General features: G+C 55.9%; 1 protein-coding gene across 1 annotated transcript; it reads right to left on the bottom strand.

Annotated features, from left to right (window-relative positions):
- Positions 1 to 279: 279 nt before the first annotated feature.
- RP1L1 (RP1 like 1) lies at positions 280 to 10,499 on the bottom strand. Its single transcript, XM_070416953.1, has 3 exons — positions 9,891 to 10,499; positions 7,273 to 7,408; positions 280 to 5,417 (listed from the first exon to the last, which is right to left on the bottom strand). Exons 1-3 carry the CDS (start codon positions 10,497 to 10,499, stop codon positions 280 to 282), a joined length of 5,883 nt encoding a protein of 1,960 aa, XP_070273054.1.
- Between the last annotated feature and the right edge of the window lie 1,611 nt (positions 10,500 to 12,110).

The following is a 12,110-nucleotide window of genomic DNA, read 5'->3' as shown; positions in this document are numbered from 1 at the left end:
CCCCTGGGCTCCGCAGGCAGATGGAGGGGCAGGCTGACCTGGAACAGCAGGGCGGAGCTGAGATAACCTTCACACAGTGCCTGGGAGGGCCAGCAGGCCCTCTGAAGCTCCAGAATTTAGAACCCAGGACAGCATGGTGTGGCTGTGCCCTTGGCACGTCCTTGGTCTTTCCCCCATGCTCCTTGTACATTGCCAGGGGGCTGAGCCACGCTCAGGTTTGTAGACAATACACGAATAAAAGCAGAGCTGCCGACTGATGGGCACCTCACCGCTGGATCTCTAGAAATCTAAGTCGTCGTGGCCAAAGCCATGGGTCCCGTCCATGGCGAGGTTGCCAAACCTAATTTCTGTCCCAGAGAGACTTTTAACTCTCGTCTCAGCTCCTAAGTCAGAGCCTTGGACTGCTCTGGGCTCTGGAGTCATACCCTCATCTGTCCCTCCCTCTGGAGTCCCAGAGCCCGAGGAGGGCCCTTCTCGTGCAGAAGTGGAGCTTTCCGGAAACACGCCTGTGCCGTTTCTCTCGGAGCCCGGGACTCCCTTGGGCTCATCTCCAAACGTGCTCATGTCTCCATTTGAAGACCCCTCCTCAGAGCCCTTCTGGGAGAGCTGAGAGCAGTTTCCCAGAGATGATGTTCTGGATGAGGAGAGGCCTGTTTTCCGGCCTGACCTGTGGCCTGGGGTGTCTCCACCTGAGGCAGAGGGTGGTGTGGGCCCCCCATCTTGGTCTGGGCTGCTGTGTCCAGAAGCCTCACCCAACTGGCCCTGCCTGGGGCCAGCCTGTGAACTCCCTTCCTTCTCGCCTAGATTTCCTCTTCCCGACTCGGGCTGGCCCTCTCCTTCCACATCCTGGACCTCGCTGGTGTCATTCTGTTCTCCTGGACTTCGGTCAGCGCCTCCCCAGCCTTCGCTCTGCACACTGACCTCCGCCCCGGAGCCCCCACCTCTGATCTCTCCCTGGTCACCCTCGCCCTGTTCCTCCCACCCGACTGCCTCCAAGGGGTAGCCTCCACAGGGGCCTGTGTTCCCTCCTCTCTTCTGAGTGGCCTCCTCTTCCTCTCCTCCTCCTGCACCTTCACCTCTGCCCACATCCTCATCCCCCTCCTCTGCCCCAGGGCCCCGGCCTAACCCCAGCTCCAGGCCTCCATCAGCTCCCTGGGCAGTCCCTGTCCCTGAGGGGTCTCTCTGAAGCACCTCCATCCCTGTCTTCTCAGGGGCTGTCCCTGCTGTCTCCCCATTAGCACTTCCTACTTTTTTCTTCTGCAGAATTAGCTGCAGGTCAAAGGCCTTTTTAATGGGTGCCCTGGCTATGCCCATCATGTCCTTCGGGGACACAGGAGTCACTGTCTTTCTTACACAGGTTTCGCAGGGACAGAACTCCTCCCCGCCGGCCTCCCCACCCATCTGGGTCCCCAGGGCTCCACTGAGGTTTGGCACATAATCCAAGGAGAGGGAGGGGGCGCCCGGGGCCTGGGTCTGCTCAGAGAAGGCTGAGAGGTTGCGCAGGCCTTGGAGGCGACTCCTGCGCTGCTCTGTCTGCAGGGACGTCTCCCACCTGAGGGCTACCCTGGGAGGCCCCGGGGCCTTCCTCCCCGCCCGGCTCTGGATCTTTCGGAGCTCCTTTGCGGTGCTGCCTTGGAGCCGCTGGCTCATGTCCTGCTGCAGCTCAGCCACCATCTGGTCCAGCAGGTCGTTATTCTGCAGGCTCCAGCGGGCTCGGAGCTCAGCCATGGCGCTGGCCAGGTGGGCCAAGAAGGCCTTCTCCATCTTCCTCAGCAGCCTGGACACCCAGAGGGGGTCAGGGTCAGGAGACACCCTGTAAGCCACAGAAGTGCCCTGCTCTGCAGCCCCCTGGGTGAACTTGGTCTGGGTTTGCTCATGGTCTGAGTCAGCTGTTCTGGGCAGCGTCTCCAAACCAGGCTCAGCATTGGGGCTGCTTTGATTCCCACTGGCATTTGAGTCTCTCTCAGTGAGGCCACCAAGGGTCCTCTCTCCCCTCCCTGCAGGGTGCAGTGCTGCGGAGGCAGGCTCTCCTGCTTCCTCTTCCTGCATGCTCTCATCTTCCCGGGCACCTGCCCCATCCTGAGAGCCAGCCCCTGTTGAGTCTTGTCCGGTGGTTCTTTCCTCTTCTGGAAATCCACGGACACCCTCTCCGTGCGGTTCTGCTCTTTCTTTTTCTTCTTGCGTTTTCTCTAACTGCACCGCTTCTCCTTGCATCCTGTTTTCAACTACTTGGTCCAGGTCCCTGCCCCGCGCCTGCTCCCTGAAGCTTCCTCCTGCCTCGTCCCTCCTGGTGGCACCAGCCCACGCTTGGGAACTTGAAGAGGCCATGGAACCAATCAACTCATGATTTCCTGGTTCCTCTGGGTTCTCTGAGGTTCTGGAGTCAGGCCTCTGGTAGGGGATTTCCGAGGGCAGCTCTCCCCTTTCAGAGACCAGGGCACAGTCCACGGCACAGGGTCCGCTGCCCTCCCCCGATCCTCCAGAACCACTCCCGACGTCCACACCAGATGAGGACGTTGGTGTGAAGGCCTCAGTCACAGCGTGGGGCCCGAGGCCCGACAGAGCCTGGCTCCTGCTGCACCCCCGGGGGCCCGAGTCCGGCTCACCCCGCCTGAGGCCACACCCGGGCCACGAGGCCTGCAAGGTGCTCAGGAGCTCCTGGTACCGAGAGGAGTCTGTGAACCTTGCCTTGCCGGTGGGAGATCCACGATCTTCATTGAAGAAGTGGAGCCTGGCGAGGCAGGTGATGAGGGCCCGGGCAGAGTGGCCGAGCCTCCTGCCCTCTGGGCCGGACACCTCGGGCAGGCTGCTGGGCCGGCCCTGCTTGGAGCCCATCAGTGCCTTCATGATCTGTATGGAGACAGAGATACTGCGGGGAAGCACACACTGGCTCCCACCACAGTCCCCAGCTGCCCCTTCACTTGCTCCAGCCTCCTCGGGGGCTTCCGCAGCCCTGCTGGGAGGAAGACCCTCTTCTGGCTGGGGACCAGCGTCGCCAGTCACCGGGAGGGCTCCCTCTGGGTCTGCCTTCTCGCTGGCGGCCCCTTCCAGGGACGGTCGTCTGGCCTGAAAGGGCTCCTCCAGGCCTTCTGGGGGATGTGTGTCAACAGGGTCCTCCGTGGGGCCTTCCGGGCCGTCCCCAGCCACCTCCATGCTGTCACCCACCATCTCATAGCTCAAGGGCACGGGCTCCTCCGGGATGTTGCTCAGCCATCCACGGACCACGGCTTCGGGCGAGGCCCGGGGCAGAGCACCCGGCGTCATGCGACCAGTGTCCTCTTGTTCTTCCAGGTCTTCCCCTCCACCAGTGACCTGTGCCTGGAACCTTCTCCCAGGCCGGGGACCTGGGCTGGGGCTGCCCCTTCTCACTGCTCTGACTGCTGTCCCCATGCCCCCTGACAGAGATCTGGGGGGCCCTGGGCTCTGCACGTCTAGTGGTTCCTCCGCCTGCTCGGCGGCCCCTGGCACCCAGTGAGCACCATGGTCTCTGTGGTCTCTGTTGCTGCTGCATGAAGGGTGTTTCCTGACAGGGGGCCTTGCCCTGGGTGGAGTGGGACAGTACCCGCTGCACACCAAGCAGGGCTCAGAGAGGGGGCCCTTGCTGCCCTGAGGTTGGGGGGCCAGCAAGGCCTGGGTCTCACCACCATGGGCCCTGCAGGCCCGGGATGTGCCCATCTGTGAGCCGCAGCCCCCTCGGTGGGCTCCTGGCTTGCCCCCCTCATGCTGTCCAACTGGCAGGCTCAAGGGCCGGGAAGCCTTGGGGCCGCCCCCTGCCTTTCCTCCCAGGCCACCTCCTGGGGAGCTGAGAGGGTCGGATGTGGTGGAGAGTGAGTGTGACCTGAACTCGGTCTCGGCAGAGGGAGAGAATGGGGGGTAAAAATTGGAAGCACAGTCAGAACTGCTCACAGGAGTAACGGGGACACTGCTGACCCCTTGTGCGTCCTGGGAGTTAGGGGAGGCCAAGGAGGGTGGCCCTGGGTCCCGGGAGGCCGGGTTCCTGGCGTTAGAGGAGCTTCCAGAAAAGCGTGGTGCTGGGTGGGCTGGGCAGAGCCTGCCTGTGCTCGGGGGGCCCAGCATTGGCCTGGACACAGGTGAGTCGAGCGGGCAGTGGGTGTGCCTCCGGCTGTGGTGCTGCCTGGGGCGACCTCTCTGGGCCCCTCGGCCAAGGCCAGAGATGCTGGGTGAGGACAGGGCACTGGCTCTGCTCTCCTGCTCTCTTCTCCTGCCTGTGGCTGAGGTGCAGGCGGAGGCCCGGGAACAGCCTTCTGCAGTGTCCCCAGAGCTCAAATGGCCGGAAGCCAGGGGCAGTCTCCTCCCAGGCCCACCCCTGGGCTGTGGGGGTCCAGTGTCCTGTTCACTCCCCTCCGCCCGTGGGTCCTCGTTCCTCAAAGACGAGGGATTCGCAGTAGAGGAACAGGGTCCTGCCCCAGGGGTGGCCTTCCGTGGGGAAGTCACCGGCCTGGTCCTGCTGGCGTGGCCCTGGTGCCGCTCACCCCTTTCACTGGACTCCTCCTGAGCCCCGGCACTCACTGAGGCATCAGAAAAAGCACCCGCCACGCCTTGGGCCCTGGGTTCCAGGCAGCGGTGGCCCCTGCTGCCCGGCCCTGCTCCCTCTGGACCTGGGCCCTCAGCAGCCTGGGATGTGCCACCAACTTCCCACCCTGATCCTCTCTGGGGGGCAGCCCCAGAGGCCAGGTGCAGGGCACAGCTGCCTATGCTGCCCTCTGGGGACCTGGAGCAGCAGGACTTTGGCTCAGAGCCCCCGGGGGCTCTGTCACTGGAGGCAGGGCTGCCGCTGTCCTGGCTGCTTCTTGTCCTGCCGGCTACCCCTCGGCTCCAGGGGCCCCTGCAGGGGGAGTGCTGGGCCAGCCGGGACCTCCCCCAGGAGGCCGTCCCCTCTCTCTGGGCGGTGTACAGGGGGTTCGTCCAGATCTCATATCCGGACCCTGGCTGCCACTGGCCTCGCTCACAGGCTTCTGTGCATCCTGCCTCTCGGGTCCCCAGCCCCTGTGTCCCAGGCTCCGAGGAGCCCCCAGGGTGGCCCTCCCACACACAGTGGAGGGGGTCTGCCTCCCTGGGAACAGGGCCCTGCCCACTGGCCCTCCCGGCCCTCCTGGGCCACAGGAGCATGTCGTTGCCAAGTAAGTGGAAGCGGACTTTCATCTCCACAGACAGGCTGCCGTCCTCGTTCAAGTGCACCTTCTTCTCCACTCCATCACGGGCCACCAACGGACCCAGCTGGGCAGGCATGTCCTGAGGGTGCCGGTTGGGAGCAGGGCCCACCCTGGTGTGATGCGGGGACACCAGGGGGTCGCCGAGACCAGCCCCCTCCGACAGCAAGGAAGACCGCTGCGGCCTGCTTCCCGGCCTGGACCTCGAGTGGGTCATGCTTGGCTTGGCCTTGGGGCCCCAGCTCCCTGGCACACGATGCAGAGGAAGAGAAAGAGGAAAAGATAGTGAGCGGCTGGGGGAGCTTTAGGGCAGGAGCAAAAAGGCCGGACAGGAGCCTCTCACACCTAAACACCCTGCCGCCTCCAAACAACACAGCAGGGCAGAAACCATTCTAGAACAAACACCCAGTCTGCTGTTTGTGAATCTGCATAGCAAAGTGAGATGAACTTGAAGCCTGAATTCAGTCTCAACCCTGCCACTTCCTATTTGTGTAGCTTTTGGCAGAGCCTCTTTTCTGAGCTGTAAAATAGCCAGTTTGGCTCACTGGATAGAGCGTCGGCCTGTGGACTGAAAGGTTCCAGGTTCGATTCCGGTCAAGGGCATGTACTGGTTGTGGGCACATCCCCAGTAGGGGGTGTTCAGGAGGCAGCTGATTGATGCTTCTCTCTCATCGATGTTTCTAGCTCTCTATCCCTCTCCCTCTCCCTTCCTCTCTGTAAACAATCAATAATATATATATATATATATATATATATATATATATATGAATAATGGTATCTATTTGGAAGTGTGTTTGGACAATGCAAGGCAATGCATATAAAAACTTCCTAAAAACAAACAAGCAAACAAACAAAACTTCCTGCAGAATTACTAGCACAAAGTGCGTTCTCAGTAGACAGCAGGGGAAGCCGGCAGAGTAGCAGTGCCCAGCACTAACTCCTAGCCCTGCTCACGCCCGCACACCCCCAGCAGTAAAATCAATAAGCTGCTGCATACGCACCTGATTGCAAACTGTAAAATGCTTTGCAATTATTAGTGGTGATTTATCATCCTGACACTCATCAAGCTTTGGAGTTGATAAATGATTGCAAGGAGGGCCTGGACACACAATAGCAGGTCCTGATAGTCAAGCCTACATGCCCCGCCATGAAAAAGGAGGAGAAGGGGCTACTGCAGACAGAAAGAAATGAACCTCAAGAAAGAATGCAGCCCTAGTGCTTTCTCATTTCATCTCCTGAGCTAACACGTGACAAGAGGAAGGGGCTCGTGGAGGGTGGGCCTGTGGCCAGCAAAAGAGCAGACCACCATGAGTGCATCTGAGCAGGAGGTTTCGTAAAACTGCTCTTTCATAAGCACCGTATGAGAAGGGGGGCTCCTCCAGAGAGGGGCCGTGGCTAAGGGGTCTCTGTAGCTCCCATGCCTGGCATGCGGCAATCACCGACACCATTTTTGTCATTTCTCAACAGCTTTTCACAAAGGATATTATTTGTTGACTTGCCAAAATTTTCCTATTGCCATTCCAATAACTTTGCTGAAACTCTTCTTCTATAATTGTTAATTGTGCTTTCAAAAGAATGTGTTGTTTTGTTTTTTTTAAATAACAAAGCCTAAACTCTGGCACATAGTAGGCCTTTGGGTGGATATGGTGGGATGTTTACATGGATGGGTTGGAAAGATGATTGATGGGTATCATTCGTTTTAGCCCATTTGGCCCTCACTGTTGTCTAAGAAAGTCATGGCCCTTAAATGATGCAAATGCCACATACCTATAGCTCATGGCCTCCGTAATCTCATGCCCGCCATAGTCCTTAATAAAGCTAATTTTAGATCCTGGAAACTTAGAGTAGAAGATCTCTTCCTAATCCTAAATCTCTAAATACCCGACTTCCCTCTCTCATACCCCAGTCAAATGTTCAACCCGGTCTAGGTTGATGGTGATGTGATGAGGAAGAAGCAGCAAAAGAGACCCCAAACAACTGGCTGTCCAAGAATTGGTGCCAAAGGCAGGATCCCTAAATTATCTAGAAGGAATATCTGCCCAGCTCTCCCGATCCACCATCCAGTGCAAACCACACTGGGGAAACTCCAACACCCACTCACCATTTTTGTTCCTTGATGTCTGCCCCGATAAAGTTCCAGTCCCACTTCTTTTGGCACCTTCCGGAGGTCTGAAGGGCTCATGGCCGGCACACACCAGCACCGAGGGGCTGCGCAGAAGAGCCTTCAGAGAACCCACCTGAAGAAGGAGAGTGTTGAGTCAGGAGGCCTGGTCTGCAGAACCTTTCTTCTGCTCGGGGAGACACAGGTAGAGAAAGAATCCCTCTCTCTGGCCCTTTCCTGATGTTGGCCCATTTCACCCCAGATTTCAGATCCAAGGGAAGGATCTCCATTCATTTGCCATAACCAGTGCAGGACTGAGGTCCTACCCCCGGATCTTCCTCTCCACCTACACCCTCCTGTAAGAGGCTGTGGATTAGAGGTTATGCTGGATGCTTCAGCTGGAAAAGACTTCATGAAGCTTTGGTCTGCTTCCCTGCCCACACTAGTACCCCCCCAGAATAGGCATTTTTTAAAGCAACCAGCTTCCATATGGAGACCTGATTCACTATTCCACCTTTTCCCAGGCAGAGCCCTCTCTTGGGTTTGATCTGTGTTTTTCCAGTATAATCTGAGCCCATCGCCTCTGCTTCTGCCCCTCGTGGAGTGGAGAAGGGCAAGACACTGTTCTCTGCACAGGGAGCCCTTCCAGCCCAGTCTCCTCCAAGGAAGGATTCTCCAGGCTCCTGCCCAGATGCTCCTGTCATCCCCTTCCCACCCAGCCACAGCCCCACCAGCTGGATGTCCTGGGCTGGGAGTTGAGTGGGCAACATCAGTGCTGGGTTGCATTCTAGGAAACAGGTCCCTGCTTTTAGAAAAATCTCACCTGGCCCCGGAGGCCCCTGCATTTCTGAGGGTTTGCACTATTTATAGCATTACATTGTAATGAGCAGTGTTGGGAAATTTAGTTCCATCTTTAAAGTGCTGAATCTGCTCTTTTTCATTTGCTCAAATTAGAAGGGTATGTTCATTAACAAGGAAATGGAAACAAAAGAGAGAACGCTTGCAGCTTCTCCTCCCACGATGACATTCAGTGTGCTGTCCACCAGATCTCTCAACCCAGTTCATCAAAAGTTGGTCTCAAACTACCAGGTACTTTTCTCTTTTGGTTCAGATCTCTGGTCCATCGCACAAATGCAAATGTGGGTGACCCAACTCTACCAATTGCAGATGTAGCCATGCTTCTAGAAAATCAGACTTTTCCAAGGAAGAAAGCAGAATTCAAGGCGAAATGATGCTCCCTTTTTAGAAAGAGGTAGAGGTCTAGGACTCATGAGGAAAAAAAAATAATATTATTGAGAGTGTCCATCCAGTTGAGAGCCTGCAAACGAATAATCAAATAATCGTGACACAGTCTGTCCCGGGAGCAATGAAGTTGCTTTGTTTACAGAAACGCTAATAGCTCTGTAGTAAGTCTATACGGAAATATGCTAATTTTTCCTCCAATTAATTTATGTTGCACCTGCTCTCTCCCTCTCACAACTGTAGCCAATTGATGGTAGGGACCCAGTCCTATTTGTCTGTAACATCTGCATGCAGCACATGCTAGAGCACCGCCAATGCACCACAATTTAGATGTGTTCTTACAGCACAACTCTGAAATCATGAAGGAGGGCCCTAGCATTCGCAGCCATACAGCTGTGAGCAAATGACGTAACTTCTGTGTCTCCATTTTCTTATCTCCACAAATGGGATAATATTGACTGCCGCGAGAGTCGGTGTGGTGGAGGCTATGCCCTAGATTCATCAATGTCTAACCCACTGTCTTTCTGGTGCGTCCCAGTCCTGCAGGACTTAGAAAGCTCTAAACACATTATCAGAGACCGTGGCAGCTCCGCAGCAATGGCCAGAGCCGGCGTTCCAGTGTCCCCCTGCGCCAAGGTGCACATGCGACAGTTTCCAGACCTCAGCTTCAGAAGCCTGCATGCCACAGCCAAGACGCCAGCTTTAGCTCAGTGATCACAGCAGCTCCAGGCAGAGGTAGCAGCTCCCGCAGAGTTTCAGAGCCATCCTGTAGCCCAGACTTCATCCCTCCAGATGTCTGAAGATTTGGAAGCCCCCTGATGCCTTGTATTAAACTGCTTTCTGCTTAAGGTACATCGAGTAGTTTCTGTTTCCTGCACTGAACTTTCACGCAATAGATTGGATAATAGGAGAATTGGAGAAGAAAGTCATGAAAGTGTGCAAGGCAGTGTCTGGGGCTCACTAAGTGCTCGCTAAATGGTAGCTAATAATATGAATAACAATTGTCCGATTAACTGATGAACGCCTCCACCCTATCTGCTTTTAATTAGCTGCAGGGCAACAGCAATATATATATATATATTCCCCATTTATTTCATAGAAGAAGGGGGAGAGAGATAGAGAGAAGAGAATCATCAATGATGAGAGAAAAATCTTGAGTGCCTACCTCCTATACGCCCCTCACTGGGGACTGAACCCACAACCTGGGCATGTAATTGAACTAGTGACCTCCTGGTTCATAATGGACACTCAACCACTGAGCTACACTGGCCGGGCAACAGCCCCTCTTTTTAAGGATGACCTCCCCATCCCATCTGAGTATTTTGCTCTGAGGTCCAGAGAACTTTTTAAAGAAAACATCATGCCCGACAGCCTACCTTTTCCCCACTGGGCGTGTACACCTGCTTCACGGGGAAGTGAAGAAGGCCTGTGGCTCTGCTGAGAAAGGCCGACAGGCTCCTGGTGTCTCTGTGACTGAGGACCACTGTCTGCTGGAATTGAGGGTCCCCATTCTTAACCAACATTATCCTCCTTGGGGTTTTAGGATTTTTCCGGGAAGAGGATGTTCCTGGCCCCTCGCACTGGTCTTCGACATCCTGGGACTGCTGAGCAGAGGGACTTCTCTCCTGCGGCCGGCCTGGCCCACTGGAGGTCTTGGGCGGCTTCCTATCGGAGCAGAGGTAGCAACCACCATCCTCCAGCTGCTCCAGGGTGCTGAGGCCATGCAGGCCTCGGGGCGTGGTGACGGAGCGCACCCCAAAGGAGAGGGGCACGCGCTGGGAGAGCTCATCCATCAGCGTGCCCAAGCTCTTGAAGGTGCGTTGGTGGACAGCCAGGCGAACCCCGGAAAACCGAGGATCCCCTCGCTTGAGGAAAGTTATCTTCTTGGCTGGCGTGACCTGGGTGACAGAGGGGGTCCGGGCCACAGAAGGCAGGAGGCACTCGCGGTAGCTTGGGGCCTGGGCATCCCTTGGGGTGCTGTTCATGGCGTGGAGGCCCAGGCAGCTGCAATCGATCAGAGGAAGAGAGTCAGAGAGTAGCCCAGAGATTCGTCATTTCCTCTCTCCTGTTCAAGACAAAGGTGCTTCCTGCCCACTCCAAATTTGTTCCACTCTGCTCTGTACGGGCAGGTTAATTCATTTTCTAAATTTTTTTTTTTTTTATTTCAGAGAGAGAAGGAGTGGGATAGAGAGATAGAAACATCAATGATGAGAGAATCATTGATTGTCTGCCTCCTGCACATCCCCCACTGGGGATTGACCCCCGTAATCCAGGCATGTGCCCTGACAGGGAATAGAAAGGTGATCTCCTGCTTCATAGGTCAAAGGTCAACCACTTAGCCAAGGCAGCTGGGCCAGTTAATCCATGTTGATGGAATAGAATGAAGGCCAAAGGTTTGGCATCGGATAGATGTGAGTTCAAATTCCACACCGCAACCCCCACCCCCCCCTTTACTCCATGTGACCCAGGAGGTGAATGACATGCTCTGTGTTTGGTGGACCTGCTTGTTCGATGCAGCCACATTCGCTCTGTAGAGTGGTCACAATGAGTAAATGAGTTTATGCAGATAGAGCGCTGGGAACAGAGCAAGCACCAATACATCTTGATTACTTTCCTTCCTCTTGCTATTTCTCTTACTTGACTCTACCACCTGAACTCCTTTGAATACCTTGGGGTTTATCTCCTAAAGAGGTGGGTAAATAAGGAGAAGACCATAGAATACAGTTGCAAGAACACAGGGCAAGCAGTCAGGAGGCCTGGGCACCTTGCCCACTCTCTCAGTGCCAAGTCTCATGTGTGGCCCTGGGGGATGCCCGGAGAGCTGGACTTTCATCCTTCAACTACCGGGTGAGAGGGTCCCAAACCCTTCAGGGACCAGAGTGCAGACAAGGAGACTTGTAACACAAAGAGGATGTCACCACTCGATGTTGTGTGCTTTCTTCATTATATGGTGTTGTTTGCTTTTCTATGAAAAGAATGCCCTCCTTCCCATCCTCCAAAGTCTTTGGAAGATGCTGATGAATCCTGGGGTGAACCCCAGCCCGCTGCATGGACAATGGGGGCTCAGGCCTTTCATGGTTGGGTCAAGGCCATTTGTCCAACGACTCATTTCTTTTCCCACTGTGTGGCGCTCACTGCCTCACCTGGAACTCCTGCAGAAGCCTGACTCTTTCTCTCCAGGTCACCACACCATGTTCTGTCCTATGTACCTGCAGGCCAAGTTGTTCTGAAACCCAGGTTTTACCTAGATGTTTCCTGTGCTCCGACCTCTTCAAGAAGCTTGCAGTGTCTGAAGAAAAAGCTCAGACCCTTTATCCCACAATTCGAGGCCTCGCAGGTCTGCTCCTTAAGCCTCTCAGCCCCTGCTCTTTCCTACAGGAAGTCCCCACTCCAATCCAACTGCCTGTCTCAGGCCACCCCACCCTTCTGCGCCCTGCCTGGGCTCCCCTCCTTTGTGGAACTTTCCCCAGCTCCCAATTGTGGGGCAACTCCCATGTTCAGCATGGTTCCCCGACATTTCCCACATCCTGGACTGTATCCTTCCTGGCCATCTACCCCAAGGCCTGGGAGGCAAAACCAGTGCTCCCCGGGGCACC

Source organism: Myotis yumanensis, unplaced genomic scaffold (assembly GCF_028538775.1).
Source record: "Myotis yumanensis isolate MYYU_CA2020_CCGP unplaced genomic scaffold, mMyoYum1.0.hap1 SCAF_5, whole genome shotgun sequence".
Taxonomy (NCBI): domain Eukaryota; kingdom Metazoa; phylum Chordata; class Mammalia; order Chiroptera; family Vespertilionidae; genus Myotis; species Myotis yumanensis.
The sequence above is the reverse complement of the archived record's forward strand: the minus strand, read 5'-3'. Positions and strand labels throughout refer to the sequence as shown.